The following is a 14,764-nucleotide window of genomic DNA, read 5'->3' on the forward strand; positions in this document are numbered from 1 at the left end:
CCTTATACTTCTTTTTCTAGAACAGTAACTGAACATGAAGCACCCTAGCAGCTGGCTTCAGGCTCGTGGCGAGGCCTTCAATTACTCATTTGTGCCTCAAATAGCCAATCATCAACCTGAGAATACCTGGCATCCAGGAAAAAACAAGATTTGTCGATATGAGTCCTTGAGCAGTTCGCCTTACTTCTACTGTATGAGAAGTACCAAGACGGCACCTACGTCTACTCCAACGCGTCCGTCCTGCCGAACAGCTCAACAGCGGTGGTCGTTATTCCAACGCATGCCACAATCACCTAATTATAGACAGCTCACGCAACAAAAAACAGCAGAAGAACTTGCAGCGCGGCGCGCTGCGCTGCGTGTTATTAACTATCAAAGCACGCAGTGATGGACGATCTTCTGCGAATGTAAGCCGGTATTGCAGTCACTTCTTTCAAGCTTACACCGTGGTCCACACGAACAGTTGGCTTTCGCGACGGCATAAATGCTACACTACATGAAAGAGAAAGGGCCTTGCATTATATTTCAGTGGTCACCAAGTCGCTGTGCAACTCGGCAATGAACAGCTTTATCGGCAACACCGTGGTCCACACGAACAGTTGGCTTTTGCGACGGCATAAATGCTACACTACATGAGAGAGAAAGGGCCTTGCATTATATTTCAGTGGTCACCAAGTCGCTGTGCAACTCGGCAATGAACAGCTTTATCGGCAACACCGTGGTCCACACGAACAGTTGGCTTTTGCGACGGCATAGATGCTACACTACATGAGAGAGAAAGGGCCTTGCATTATATTTCAGTGGTCACCAAGTCGCTGTGCAACTCGGCAATGAACAGCTTTATTGGCAACACCGTGGTCCACACGAACAGTTGGCTTTTGCGACGGCATAAATGCTACACTACATGAGAGAGAAAGGGCCTTGCATTATATTTCAGTGGTCACCAAGTCGCTGTGCAACTCGGCAATGAACAGCTTTATCGGCAATGAGAGGGCCGATAAAGCTGTCTGTTCAGCCCATACAGAAGACTTCGACTTTTAATACCTCTCCACACGACCAATGCTGCTATAGCCTCGCATACTTGCCCGCCAAGGTCGATGTCACATTGGACTGAGCCCCTTTTTGCGCATGCAATATTACGCTCCCTCGATCATACATTAAGCTTTCGGCTCCCAACAAGACTGTGACGACGTGACGCTACTGTTCTGTGCATACTATGGGTAGGGGTCGCGTTTATCCGTGCGTACGCGTATACATAAGGTTGACCAACACCGCCGCCTGCGTACACTGCAGAGAGATACGATTCGACATCGTCTCTCTCAGAGAATGCATCATCTCAGAGAATGCCCATCATCCAATTTTCAAGCCGACATCCATGACATGCGTCTGTAACATACCCTCATCTATTTGCCATTGGTGTTAGCTCTTGACCTGCATTGTTTTTTTATTCTATTTTCATTCATGTTAATCACATGTTTGTGCACTTTTGACCTTGTATAACCACACATCTGTATTATGTTACCTGTTTACATAATATTCATTCCTGTCTGTTAAAATTCCGCGTATTTTGTACACCCACTCCTGCTATAGCGCACTTAGCGCTGCAGTATGTGTAAATAAATAAATAAATAAAAATAAATCCGCTGTGGCACCAAGCCAGGCAGCTTCAGCAGAGTAAACACTGATACACTTTTGTGCAACAAGGATGTTTCACGCATCACTCATATCAAGGAATACCCTTCAGGTGTCAAGCTAATTGACAGAAGTCTGATGTGTCCAGACTAGAGCGCATGTTACGAGCTAATGAAATGATAAGAAAGAAATGAATGTACGATATAACAAGCTTCCCATATTGGTTCCAAGGCCTGGACGAACTACGGTCGTCCGACTTTTTCGTTCATAGCCAAAGCTCGCTATTGCAGCTGTCGTTAACTGAAGTCCCTCTAGTGAGTCAGAAAGGAGTTTTTTTTCACTTTTTCCTCATTCGCATCCCGCACTCGAAGGTACCCCGACAGGGTTGCAAAAAAAGAAATGACGCATTCGAAATGGAACAAACGATGCGAAAGAGTGAAGGCTCCATGACGCCTCGACTCAGTGCGCACAAGGGCTATCACCTGCTTACGCAACGGAACAGTGCCTCCGTGGAGCTGAAGGGTTAACGCTAATGACGCGGTAAGTCTATCAAAGTGGTTTTTAAAACGAACACTTCCAGTAGGCAAACCTAACCCGAGGAAAGGAATTAAAATATTTTTATCGAATGACCGTGATTGATTTCTGTTATGTCCGGTGTTGTCGTCGGTCCATAGACGTACGCGTAGGTCGCGGTTGTCCAAAAAGCTCAGACAGCCTCGAACGGTTAAAAACAAGTTTATTCCTACTCGGATGGAGGCGGCGGCCGAACTGCCGGGGGAAATGAACGGTGGCTCGTTTGCGCCGAGCGGAGGAAGGGGAGCAGTCAGCATCTGGAAGCAGTTTCAGCATCCGGTCCTTCGCGGGTTCGGAGGCTCGCTCGTGACACAGGGGTGCTTGGAACAAAACATCTCCTCCCTCCTTAGATTGTTGCTTGGAAGCGATCTGGGGGCCGCCGTGGGCACGTGGACGCTCTGGGCGCACTAGGAAGAGAAGCATCCGCTCGCTGGGTGTCGTTTCTCTTGTGTTCAGGGTCGGCGGGCGGCGGCGCCGATTCATCTGGTGCGAGATGCCAGGCCAAGTGGAACGAAGCTTCCGTCGAGGTGGCTGCTTGAATGGGAGGTTCCCTTGGCGAATTACCTGAACGGCGTAGCTGATTAAGGTGGCGGCGTGTGTCCTTTCCACCAATGTCGACGAGCCATGACCGCAAACCTATGCGTTTGAGTGCCGTCGCTTCAACCCAGCCAGGCTTTCTGTGGAACTGGCGGGCGTATATGCGCTGTCCACTTTCAATTCTCCTGCTATGTGGGAGCTTTTCTTCCTCCGACGGTGCTTTCGCTGAGGGCTCCGGGATAATTGCTGTCAGCTGAGTTCTCGTTTCTCGTCCGAACATCAATTTCGCTGGCGTTTGATCAGTAGTGCTTTAAACAGTGTTGTGCTGTCTGAAGAGAAAGCGCGCGATGCGGCGTTGCATTGTCACAGTCTGGTCTTTAGTAAGGGTGCGCTTTAGCTCAGCCACGTAGCGCTCGGCTTGTCCGTTCGTAGCCGGATGGTAAGGAGCTGATGTAACAAACGAGACGTCGTTGTCGCTGTAAAACTTGAGAATCTCCGTGGACACAAACGGAGTGCCGTTGTCCGAGACCACCTTGCGCGGTAGGCCAAACGTTGCAAAAAACGACCGCAGAGTGCCGATAACTGCTGCCGATGTCATTGTACCCATTTGTTTTACCTCCAGCCCCTTGGTGTATGCGTCTACAACCACCAGGAACGAACACCCTTCGATAGGTCCAGCAAAATCAATGTGCAGGGTGTGCCAAGGCGTGTCTGGTCTTTCCCATTCAGGAATAGGGGCTCTTGGCGGGCTTCTGTGGTTGCATTGGCAAGGCTGGCAATCGTGAACTGTTAATTCTATATCATGGTCGATACCAGGCCGCCACATATACCTTCTGGCGCACTTTTTCATGGCAACAATGCCTCGATGACCTGCGTGGACAAGCGACATGGCCTGTTCGCGAAGTGCCGCTGGAATTACAACTCTTGATCCTAAGGTGACGCAACTGGGATGAGTGCTCAACTCCGCAGCTCGCTTGCGGTAAGCGTTGAAGTGTTCACCCTTTAGCTTCTGCACGTTGCCTTCTTGTGTAGCTGCGTAGAATTCCTTCAAGACAGTGCACTCCTGCGTTGATGCTGCTACCGTGTCAGCTGTTAGCGGAGGGTTCGGCAGTGCCTCGAACATGAGTATATCACCCGGCGGGGGTGGTTCATCTATTGTGGTGTCTAGCGGCAGGCGGCTTAGTGCGTCGGCGTTCTGCTGTTTCTTCCCAGTGCGATGTACGAGTTCGTAATCGTACGCCGACATCTTGATGCACCATCGTGTCATTCGCGGCGACAATGTCCGTGGCATTGGCTTCTGGGGACCCATAATACCCAATAAGGGCCGATGATCTGTTATGAAAGTCACTTTCCTGCCGGTAATGTACTGCCGAAAGTGATCTGCTGCGTAGACGATGGCAAGTCCCACTTTATCTAGCTGGTAATAATTCCTCTCTGCCTGCGATAGGGTGCGCAAAGCAAAACCGATCGGGGCTTCCCGTCTCTGGTCGTCAACTTGGGAAAGGACTGCTCCCAATCCGTATGGTGATGCGTCACAGGCTAGCAGTAGGGGTCTCCTTTCGTCGTAGTGTCGCAGAACAGTAGACTTGCGAAGTAGTTGCTTAAGGGCAACAAATGGCTCTTGGTGGCGTGGCGACCAAGTCCATGGGACTTCTTTCTGCAAGATTTGATATAGATCGTTGGCTACTGTAGCTCGATCTTCTAAGAACCGGTCGTAGAACGTCAATAGCGTCAAAAACGACTGCAGTTCTTGCTTGTTAGTAGGCGCTCGTGCTTGGGTAATTGCCCGCACTTTGTCTTCAGTGGGATGGATACCCTGCGCGTCAATTTGATGTCCAAGAAACATCACTTCAGGCAGCGCAAAAACACATTTTTCTTTACTGATGCGCAAATTAGCATTTGCTAGCTTTTCCAAAATGAGCTCCAAGCGTTCTGTGTGCTCTTCATTGAAGGCGCCACTGACAATAACTATGTCCAAGTAGACGCAAACACCTGGGATCCCGCTAAGTGTAGACTCCAGAAATTTCTGGAAGATTGCTGGCGCTGCAGATATTCCGAATGGTAGCCTTTTAACTTTGTAAAGACCCTTAATAGTGTTTATCGTGAGCAGTTCAGACGTTGATTCGCTCACCTTCAGCTGCTGGTAGGCTTGTGTCAAGTCCAAGGTGCTGAAGATTTTTCCACCATGAAGCGTGCTAAAAACCTCTTCCGGTGTCGGCAGTGGGTAGGAAGATGCTTTTGTCGCCAGGTTGACAGTGCTCCGGTAGTCTCCGCAGAGGCGTAGGGTACCGTTCTTCTTTCGGACGACAACTAGTGGTGTAGCCCATTCCGAATGTTGCGTCGGTTCGACGATCCCTTGTTCCTGCAGTCGGTCAAGCTCATTCTCGACTGACGTTCGTAGGGTGAAAGGCACCGACGTAGCTTTCAAAAATTTCGGCGTCGCATCCTCCCGCAGCTCTAGTGTGACTGGAGGTCCGTTGTTCCCTGGTATTTCTTCGGAGAAAACCGCTTTGTACTTATCTTGAAGCTGCTCCACTGACGGATAACTGGGTGTGTGGTGAACTCCGCCAATGACCACTCCAAGGGGGATGAACCAATTTCGTCCTAAAAGGCTTGATCCAGAACCGTGGAAGACTAGCAAGGGGAGCTGATGGGTCTGCCCGTTGTAGTACACTTCCACGTTGGCACAGCCCAGCAGTAGAAGGGAATGTCCGGACCACTTTCACAGCTGCATGTCGTCTTGCTGGAGAGCTGGCGTGTTCTCACGCCAAGTAGCGCGAAAAGTGTCCTCGCTGATGAGCGTACATGCTGCTCCGGAATCCACCTCAAACCTGATAGGGCGCTGGTGTACCATAATTTCAGTTGTAATCTTCGGTCTCGTTCCGAGGTTCACAACGGCGTTTAGGTCATATAGTGCCGATGACGCTAGTGCTGTTCGGCTTTTATCTTGCGTCTGGCCCTCCTGTGCGTCGACATTGTTGTTCCGTTGCACTGAAGTCTTCGGTCCGAGCTGTTTGCGCTTCGAGATGCATGCCTTTTCAATGTGTCCCAGTCTTTGGCAAAAATTGCAGGTCGCTGTCTTGTATCGACATACCTGGGGATCGTGCATGTCATCACATCGCCAACAGCGCTGTGTCTTTCTGCTTGATTTTGCCTTAGGCGTGGAATGACCTGAATGCTGACTGGTGTGATGCACTGGCTCGACGTTCCGTCGAATATCCCTCTGCTGGTGACCGGCGGTCTCCACTCGTTGGGCGATTTCGTATGCTTTGGAGAAGGTGAGACCCGTCTGCGCGAACAGGCGTTGTTGTAGGCCTGCGTCACGCAGTCCGCACACAAAACGGTCACGCAACATAACGTCCAAGGGGAGCATAGTGGTGTTAGCAGGTGTGGCAGTCGATCCTCCCTCCTGCGCAGTAGCTGCAGTTGTCGCGGTCAACGTCCCGAAATTGCAGTCAGCAGCGAGCTTTTTGAGAGCCGCTACGTATTCGGCCACTTTTTCGCCTTCCAGTTGGTCTCGCCGTTGGAAGCGGGCTCGACAGTAGACCTCCGATGGCCTTGGGTCATAGTGCTCTTGTAGCGCTGCTACGATGTCGTCGTAGTCAACGGCTGCTGGAGTGCGTGGCTGAATCAGGGCACAGACTGTGTCGTATGTCTGCTCCCCACACAGCGTTAGCAGGTTGGCCCTCTTCATTGCTGCATCAGTGATGTTGTTAGCCTCGAAGTAAAATTGCAGGCATCCAAACCACGATGACCGTGATGAGCCGTTGAATTCGGGTAGCCGATTTGGGAGCCCGTGCGTAGCCATAGCTTGTAGCTTGTCAATATCGTTGCGTAGCGTTGGTCCAATTCCACTTCCTCGTCGCCACTGTTATGTCCGGTGTTGTCGTCGGCCCATAGACGTACGCGTAGGTCGCGGTAGTCCAAAAAGCTCAGACAGTCTCGAACGGTTAAAAACAAGTTTATTCCTACTCGGATGGAGGCGGCGGCTGAACTGCCGGGGGAAACGAACGGTGGCTCGTTTGCGCCAAGCGGGGGAAGGGGAGGAGTCAACATCTGGAAGCACTTTCAGCATCCGGTCCTTCGCGGGTTCGGAGGCTCGCTCGTGACACAGGGGTGCTTGGAACACAACAATTTCTATACACAGGGTAGTCATCTGCATGTTTCTAGTTCCTAGTCTAGTCCTAGGCCATTGTTGTTGTTTACTTTAAAGATACCGACCGTTTTGAGCAGCTCATTGAACTAGTGAGGTGTCATACAGCGTACTGTAGAAACGAAGATTTTCTTGTTTGCGTGAATTCTGTTTATTTTTTCGAGCTTGAACGTCTGGACCGTTATTTAGACAAGAGCTTGAAACGATGTGACTATTACTTTCAGTAGGCCATTGCAGAATAACAGCCGCGTGGCAGGATACTCGTGATCTCTGGCAGATACAGCACTCAGGGAGCTTGGCCGAGCCAGACGCTACTACACTTATACTTAGAGTCTCAGTACATCAGTAGAAGAATGAACGCTGGCATGCCCTCGTCAGCTTCCGTGATGTCACGCTTGCCTAATAGATAATTCATAATAATTCATTCATTCATAATTCATTCATAACGCTTGCCTAGAAGATAATCCGCAGTTATAATTCAGGGGTTGAACGCGTAGCACACATTGTGTCTGCTACAATGTGTCCTGATGTCTGTTAGATTTTTTTTTTATTTTGCTCTGCAGTTGCTTCGTCAAGAAAGCTGAAAGGGTCACGAGCGTTCTGACGACGTCTTTGACATCACGTGCCGGTTGATCTTGTTTACATATTCTATGAACCCCACAGGCGTCCTCGTTTAGAGCCCGCTTCGCAGCCAGTTCACGAACGACTACGTTGTTATGCTCGGCCGGCTCTGGCTTTCTCACTTTTCCGGGCGGGACTTAAGCAATGCAGAGGAAGCGCCGTGTGCAGTGAAGCGAGCCTTAAAATGTGTACATATCTCAGCCACCGCAAAGGCATTTGGCACTACGTGTCTTTCAACACCAAGAGAAGCACTAAACCGACATCGGCGACGACCTGGAGCGTTTTTAGGACGAGGCGTTTCATATCAAGCCCGAAGTACATTTGTATGCATGACCGGAATTTTAAAGTACCATTCCTTAGTGTCAATGAAAGTAGTTGTGTTTACACTGTAAGCAAGAGTTCAAAAAATTGCAAAGAATGTGACAAATAAAAAAACAAAATACAACTAATCAATTAAAGAATAAACAAATAAATAAATAATTGCTAGTTTAGAGGTGCCAAACTGCGCTAAGATAAAGAAATCCTGTGCCATAGGACGACATAGTGAGACAGAAAACAACCGTTATTTTGTTACACGTTAATTGAATGCATGTCGGCACACGGGTGTTTTTGCACAATGCTTCATTAAGGATGTGGTAGCTAATCACCAAACCATAAAAACTCATTAGGTCCCTCCCGTCTAGCTCTTAAACTTCGGCGTTTCACTCCAATAAAGTTACTCATTCAATCAAGTTATGCGGAGGGCAGCTGAGAGACTATATTAGATGATTCCAGCGAATGTTTGACGCAATTAAGCTAATGAATATCGCACAAAATACCAGTACATTCGAGGGAAATTAGAGAAGGCTTCCTGTAACTCAAGTCTGCAAAATGTGTGGAAAAACGAGCACACCGGAAGAACTGACGCGACCAAGGGCAACTTTTTTGCAGTCATCAAATTAACAGGCTCAATCTCATACGTTTTCAAAGTTTTTGTTGCAGGCCGATTTTTTTACGTATTATATATGTAATGGCAAACGCGCAAGAAAGATAACAAGATAAGTCTTTAATGTAGCCGCTACCTCGATACCTTCCCACTATTCATCCTTGTAACACTACATTTTTTTTATGTATCCACTCTCAGAAAAAAATAAACTATTCAGGATTCGGGGAGTAGTTCTGCTACACAACAATAATCGTCATCTGACTTGCTCGCGTTTCCTTTTTTGGAAACCCGGCGCTGGCCACTTTGCTGCAATAATGCTATGTCACACTAATAACGCGCTCGCGCCGTTCGCGACCGCGAAGTGCCGGAACCATGGTGATAACGTGAGGAATGTAGTCGAAGCAGATAACTATCATTGTTCTGTGGCAGAAACACTCCCCAAATGCTCGAATTTTTAACAGTGTAGGACCAACTAACATTACGAATGATTAATGCACAACCATTTGAGTTGATGCAGGAAGTAAAGAGGAATAAGACTGCAGAAAACTCACCCACTATGTAATCGTACTCCTCTTCAAAGGTGAATCGTACAAGGGGTGCTTTGTGGTGAGCGGCTTTGAAGAGCAGTGCTGCGTAGAAAGGAACCAGTGCGACCGGAAGTAGTGGAAGGAACTTTACAGATGGCATGACGAGGTCACCGTTGAAACTCTCAGAACAGGACTCAGTTCAGTTCGCGTCTCCTAAGACACATCCAGAACTTTCACTTTGCCGAAGAACACTACATATGGCACACAAAATCATCGACACGCCGGTCGTATCGATCACTACATGCGACTGTCTCTAGCAGCGTTCGTTGGCGATCTCTCACAGCGTCTGGTTTTGTTTACGAGTGAGCATAATACCGTTCACGCTCTTTCCTGAATCAAGAATGGAAGGGCGTAACATAAAGTTTCAGAATGGTCAACAAGCCACAACAGACCACAGGAACTTCGGGTTCAGAAAACAACAGAAGCAGCAATGTCGAATCAAGACGGCACTCCAGATGACACCACCGGAACGACGACACATAGCTCAACCACGCACTACATCGTCATCTGCTGTAGTCTCTACAAGATTTCGTGTTGGCTCAGTTACCTCACACTGGCTTTATTCTTCCACCTAGCCTGCATAATGTTCACTGGCAGCTTTTAAAACCACACAGTGCATTTTTCTGAATACTCTTCAAAACTGACTGTCCTGCCAGATTTATAGCTGTGTACTACCTAAGATTTTTGTGTAGTAGCTTAGTTCCAGACCCAATGGAACATGGTACATGCTCAACCCAAGCATGAGGCCTTGACAACAGAAAACTCGTGGCACTTTCTCATAAAAAAAAAGAGCTGTCTTTCCCAGTATATCTTCTGTATGCGAATACATTCGTTGCTGGTAGTCTGTAGGGATGGAAGACTTGCGGCCTATGTCGTCAGTTTTGTCAATTTTCTTCGGGGTCCAGCATGTTTGATGCACCTGTGAGTTACGATTGTCCATGACCATTTGTAGCATGCAAATTTACAATCTATCAATTTGAAATACACATAACTGTCAATGAGTATCGCTTTTCCCTCGAGTAACAATATGTTTCTTACCTTTTCAGGTATCACACACCGTTCTCCGTTCCCTCCTCGCGAACCCACTGTGCAAGTGAAAGTCTTCAATAAGCATTTGCAAGCTAGACAAAAAGCTGTTAATTCCATAAGCATTACTAAAAACAGCTTCCTTTGCTTCTTTGTGGAACTTTTATAGAAACTCTCATATGTGTTTAGGTAAACGTGTTTAGAAATTGCTTTAGTAAACTCTCACATGTATTGGTATTACATATTGCTTACATTTTTCTTACATTATCCTATATAAGAACCATGTGCCAAGTGTATAACTACTGCGTAGGAAGTTATCCTGTCACTGCTGCTGTGTGGCTGGCCATAGCCTTGTGACGCTCCGTAAAGGCTGCTTTTTAAAGACGATAGTCTTTCTTGGGGACCTTCGACGGAAAAATTTTTGTTTGTCTGTACAATTGTCTGTTTGTCCGTCCTAATGATACCTCAAACGGCACCAAACGGCCAACCCCATCCGCAGCACCTTCCAATATTGCTCAAGGTTTAGTTTTCACAGTTGTGCAATTGTCAATTAAAAAAAGCAAATATTGCGCATATCTGAGGCGCCTTAACAACACGTCTATGTTTTGTATGTCTACCTTTATACTAGAAGAGGCACACACAAGTAACTCCAAGGACTGTAGCGTTTATCACGTGGCGCTGACAGTGTAACGTGATGCTCAAAAAGCTGTTTTCAACGCTTTACTACGGTGACATGGTGGTGGCACCTGCCCGTCTCTTTGCATTCTACACCTTATCACCTCCGAGACTGACGCGCATCTTTCTCCGTGGTCGCGCATGCCTTCGTTTTCGAAGACAACTGCCAGATGGTGCTCGTGTCTAACGTGTCTAGATGCGTTTGTTCGCCTCCGCTACGCTCGAGGCACTCTAACGCAGTGCCTTCAGAATACCATTCACCAATTTTCTTACGCAGAACATCAAATAAACGTTTTGTTCACTCTCTCCAGACGCAAGACTATCATCTTTCGACGACACAGTGTATAACATATAGATTCGGGCCATTTTTTCTGTAGCTTCTTTCCTTTCACTTTTAGGTTACATTGTTTATAAAAAAACTTGGTTGACCGAATAAATGATTGATATATTTATTAATTCACTTCTGAATAAGCATTTCGCACATGTAGGTAGAGTATCGGTAGTGTGTGCCGGCTACCAAACCATTGCTCTAAGATCGATATTTCAAGCAATTGCATTTGTAAGGCGGTTCACTGGACAAGTTCAATACTTTAATGGCAAGCGAAAGATGACCACCTCCCACGGGACCACAGGCACGTATCACATAATTTAACTCCGATTATTTTGACTTCTCAATAAAAGGTAACGTTTTTTCGACCAACTACGAACAAATGGCTCTGGTTACTGATACTTTTATTCATTCTGTCAGCATCTTAAACAAGTATACTTGTAGTTTATCTTTCATAGTGTTTCAAAGAAGGCATACGAAGATACAACTTCTTCGGAACTGACGTCATACGCAGTGGTCCTAAAAAAGCAGGGGTTTTGATAGCATTTTAAACGACAGGGCATGCAAACACGTACACCAGAAGGAGTTTAAGACGCCGCAAACGCCATCTAACAGAGAAAACACATAAGAACAAGATTTCTCTTCGAGTGACTGTTTCAAAGAAGGACGCCTGGCAATTCATCGTATCTCGTTACTTACAGAACCATTTAGGATGTTTGTTCTTCAGGCCCTTTTTCTATGCGTAATTCTTGGGTGTTTAGTTCAATACGCTCATAGGAGAACTCTGGCAGATGTGAGCATTTTAGTACTTATAATATAGATGTTTATTATTCTTTGCCGCATGAAGGGCTGCTCAAATGTGCTAGTGAGTGCATTACCTATTAGTGGAGGAAGTGGTTTTGACTATTCAATGTGGTATTTTATTCGCGGCGCTTCTTTAGGTTATGTTTATGTATTTGAAGTCAATGCAAGTTGATTGGAAGGGGGGAGTTGACGCGCACAAATCAAGAATATTACAGGTTCTCAGGTTGCTCCAATTCTAAGTTAGCTATACCATAGAAATATTGACAAATGTTTAAAAGGTGCCTTCGGAAATTCTATTTTTGGAGTTTTTTTTTCCTCGTGTAATTAAATAATATTTGTTGGGCCGAGGACTTAAAATCTGTAATTAACTCAGTGGAAAAAAATGCCAATCAAGTTCAGGACGGCTGAACATCACAAAAAATTGCCTCAAAATAATAGAATGCAATTTATATAGATTTTCTTGACGTTTCAGAAGAACGGCGCATGCTGGCAGTATTCGCTTATACCTTCCGAAATTCTGCTAAAGTTTTCGGCGAAGCAATTCAAGGTTGTATTAATAGTATTGGCATGTCATACCTAATGTCTTGGTTGAGCAAGTCTAGTGAGCACAAAATGAATGTCAGTTTTCCCGCACAGGCTAAACGTATTTCTTATGCATGTTATCCTTGCATTTAGAAGTACTTATTGCTGGACTAGTCGGCGCGTTATAACGAGAGAACACTTTGGACGCCTCAAACGCCACAAGGAGATCGTATAGGATATTCCTTGCGCTTCTATACGTTCAGGCTGTGGTGTTTAAGGCGTCTGATGTGTCCCCTCGATATACTCGCGTTGTAGTGGCCACTGCCACTGATTGTTTCAAGAACTCTGTTTTGTTAATTCTGAGCCCAGTTGCAAAAAGTGAAAAGCCGAAAAGAAAAAAAAACGTATCGCTGGCATTCCTCACATTCATTACGTATCTCACGGGCTAAGAAACGAAGTCGGAAGTCAGTGTATATGGGGTGTTAAGGTTTTTTTTTTTAACAGCTGCTAACAAACTGCAGGTATGATTTTTGCAGCTGTGCAGAAAAAAGATAAGCAAGTAAATAGACAAGAAGTGGGTTGAAATTTGTTTTGTAAAACACACCAAAATCACTGAGTACTGTACGTGTGCCGTGTATAAACATTCTTTTAGGTTCGGCCCCTTCTACGCAGGATAGACGGGCGACTTAATCAACTAGTGATCATTAGAACATAAGTGATCGCTAACAGAATGCACACCTTCTATTCTTTTTTTACACTGTCGAGATAGTAAATAGAGTCCAAGATTCATGAATGCGTCGTTTTGTACCGGAATGGTTATGTAGAAACACGTTTAGTGATGCAGACTTGGCATATCGATAATAGCAGTATACGCATGCGCGAGTCGACCATCAATTTACTTGCACGAAGAAATGAGTGCCTGAACAGTTATCTGTAATGCTGACGCGCACGTGTACCACACTGATAGGTTGCCGTATTGCATGGGCATGCGCAGATAAGTTTTGTTTGCCCTCTTTCTTTTCCGCCATTGTGCGCATCTGAAGTTCTTAGTAGGCGTCTTTTGTCTCTGTGTGCAAGCCATGTCTGTTGAAAGGAACACTCAGTAACTACCACGGCTCTCTACTACTATAAACGTTCGGGAGGTCAGATTGTGTTTTTTGTAGTTATCCTCATTCTTACCATAAATTATTGAAAATCCTACAGCGTTAACTATTGCGCATTACCCCGCCATTCCTTGGTCATGGTAGAACTCAGTCGTGCAATACAGGTGTGAATACGTATGAGTTAAATACTGGCAAGATCATTTGCAATAAAACTGCTTTAAATATTTTTGTTAGACCAGACAAAATGATTCAGACAGCAGGGCCAATGAGTCCATGAAAACAAAGCAGACTTAACTACTGTGTTCACCTGTGTTACAATAATTTTGACTCAAATCGAAATGCATTGAATAGACTAAAACTTACGCTTTCCTTTTGTGGGACCTCCACTCAAAACATTTGAATAATGCGTGCGATGTCCTACCAACTCAGCTACGACGGAAAAGCCTGTTGTACGTACTAAGCATAACCACTCATCGACTGCTGCTGCTCTCAAAACTTCATGCTGACTGTTTGCAACCTGGACAGTGATAAGCGAAATATGTTTGGCATTTTTCGTGATTTCAACGAAGATGAAGCCGTTGCTTACCACAGTGTCATTCCAGCTTCCGTGGATGACTCCCACCGAAGATCATGACCACCGTTCTAGACCAAGATCATGACGAGCACCTCATAGCGCTGATCGCTGTCGAGCGTCGGTAACGTCTCCGCATTGGTGACACCGCTATTTGGGGGTGACGCGCTGACACCACGGCATGCGCCGGGTCACCGGTTTCTTCGCCCATGTCTTACGTAAAATGAAAAGAAATAATGTAGGACATGGCTACTGCTTTCGATTTGCGAGATCCTGATAGGATGGCATTGCGACGTACCCTCTTCCATAGCCCAGCTCGGCCACCGCATCCATGCTTTCGGTCACGTGTACCGCGGGAGCAGTATATGCCCCGCCGCTTCACGAAATATGCAATGTGACCCTCAACTCCCGGCGGCCTCCACCCCTGGACGCCTCTGGGAGGAGGGTCTCTGACGTGATGTTGACGTCCCACTAAGCTAGGTGTCTTCTTTCGGAGAGAGAGTGGCGACGGCGGATGGAGAGCAGCCGCGTAACTGGAAATGTTGGTCACGGCGTCAGCCCTGTCGCTCGTCTCGATTCGCTGCCTGAGTGCGGCCTGCTCGAACGGATAACAATGAGTGCGACTCGCGTTCGCTTTGCGCCCTGCGCAGTGGTTCGAAACGGGTGGAGTCGCCGACAATGAAGAAGAAGAAGGCACAGGAACCTGG

The 14,764-nt window shown here is 46.7% G+C and overlaps 1 protein-coding gene across 4 annotated transcripts in view; it reads right to left on the reverse strand.

Moving 5' to 3' along the window:
- Positions 1 to 14,534, reverse strand: part of LOC119165495 (glucose dehydrogenase [FAD, quinone]) — a 169,132-nt gene extending 154,598 nt beyond the window's left edge. Inside the window, exons 1-3 of one of the 4 annotated variants that reach the window (XM_075872544.1) lie at positions 14,073 to 14,532; positions 10,067 to 10,113; positions 8,993 to 9,947 (exon numbers count right to left, since the gene is read on the reverse strand). In XM_075872544.1, the coding sequence (XP_075728659.1) occupies positions 8,993 to 9,128 (136 nt within the window). In that variant the 5' untranslated portion in view covers positions 9,129 to 9,947; positions 10,067 to 10,113; positions 14,073 to 14,532. Of the gene's footprint in view, positions 1 to 8,992; positions 9,948 to 10,066; positions 10,114 to 14,072 lie in introns of all 4 variants that reach the window. The other 3 variants (XM_075872545.1, XM_075872543.1, XM_037417664.2) reach the window with 3 other exon arrangements.
- Positions 14,535 to 14,764: the final 230 nt, after the last annotated feature.

This window comes from Rhipicephalus microplus, chromosome 8 (assembly GCF_043290135.1).
Source record: "Rhipicephalus microplus isolate Deutch F79 chromosome 8, USDA_Rmic, whole genome shotgun sequence".
Lineage (NCBI taxonomy): Eukaryota > Metazoa > Arthropoda > Arachnida > Ixodida > Ixodidae > Rhipicephalus > Rhipicephalus microplus.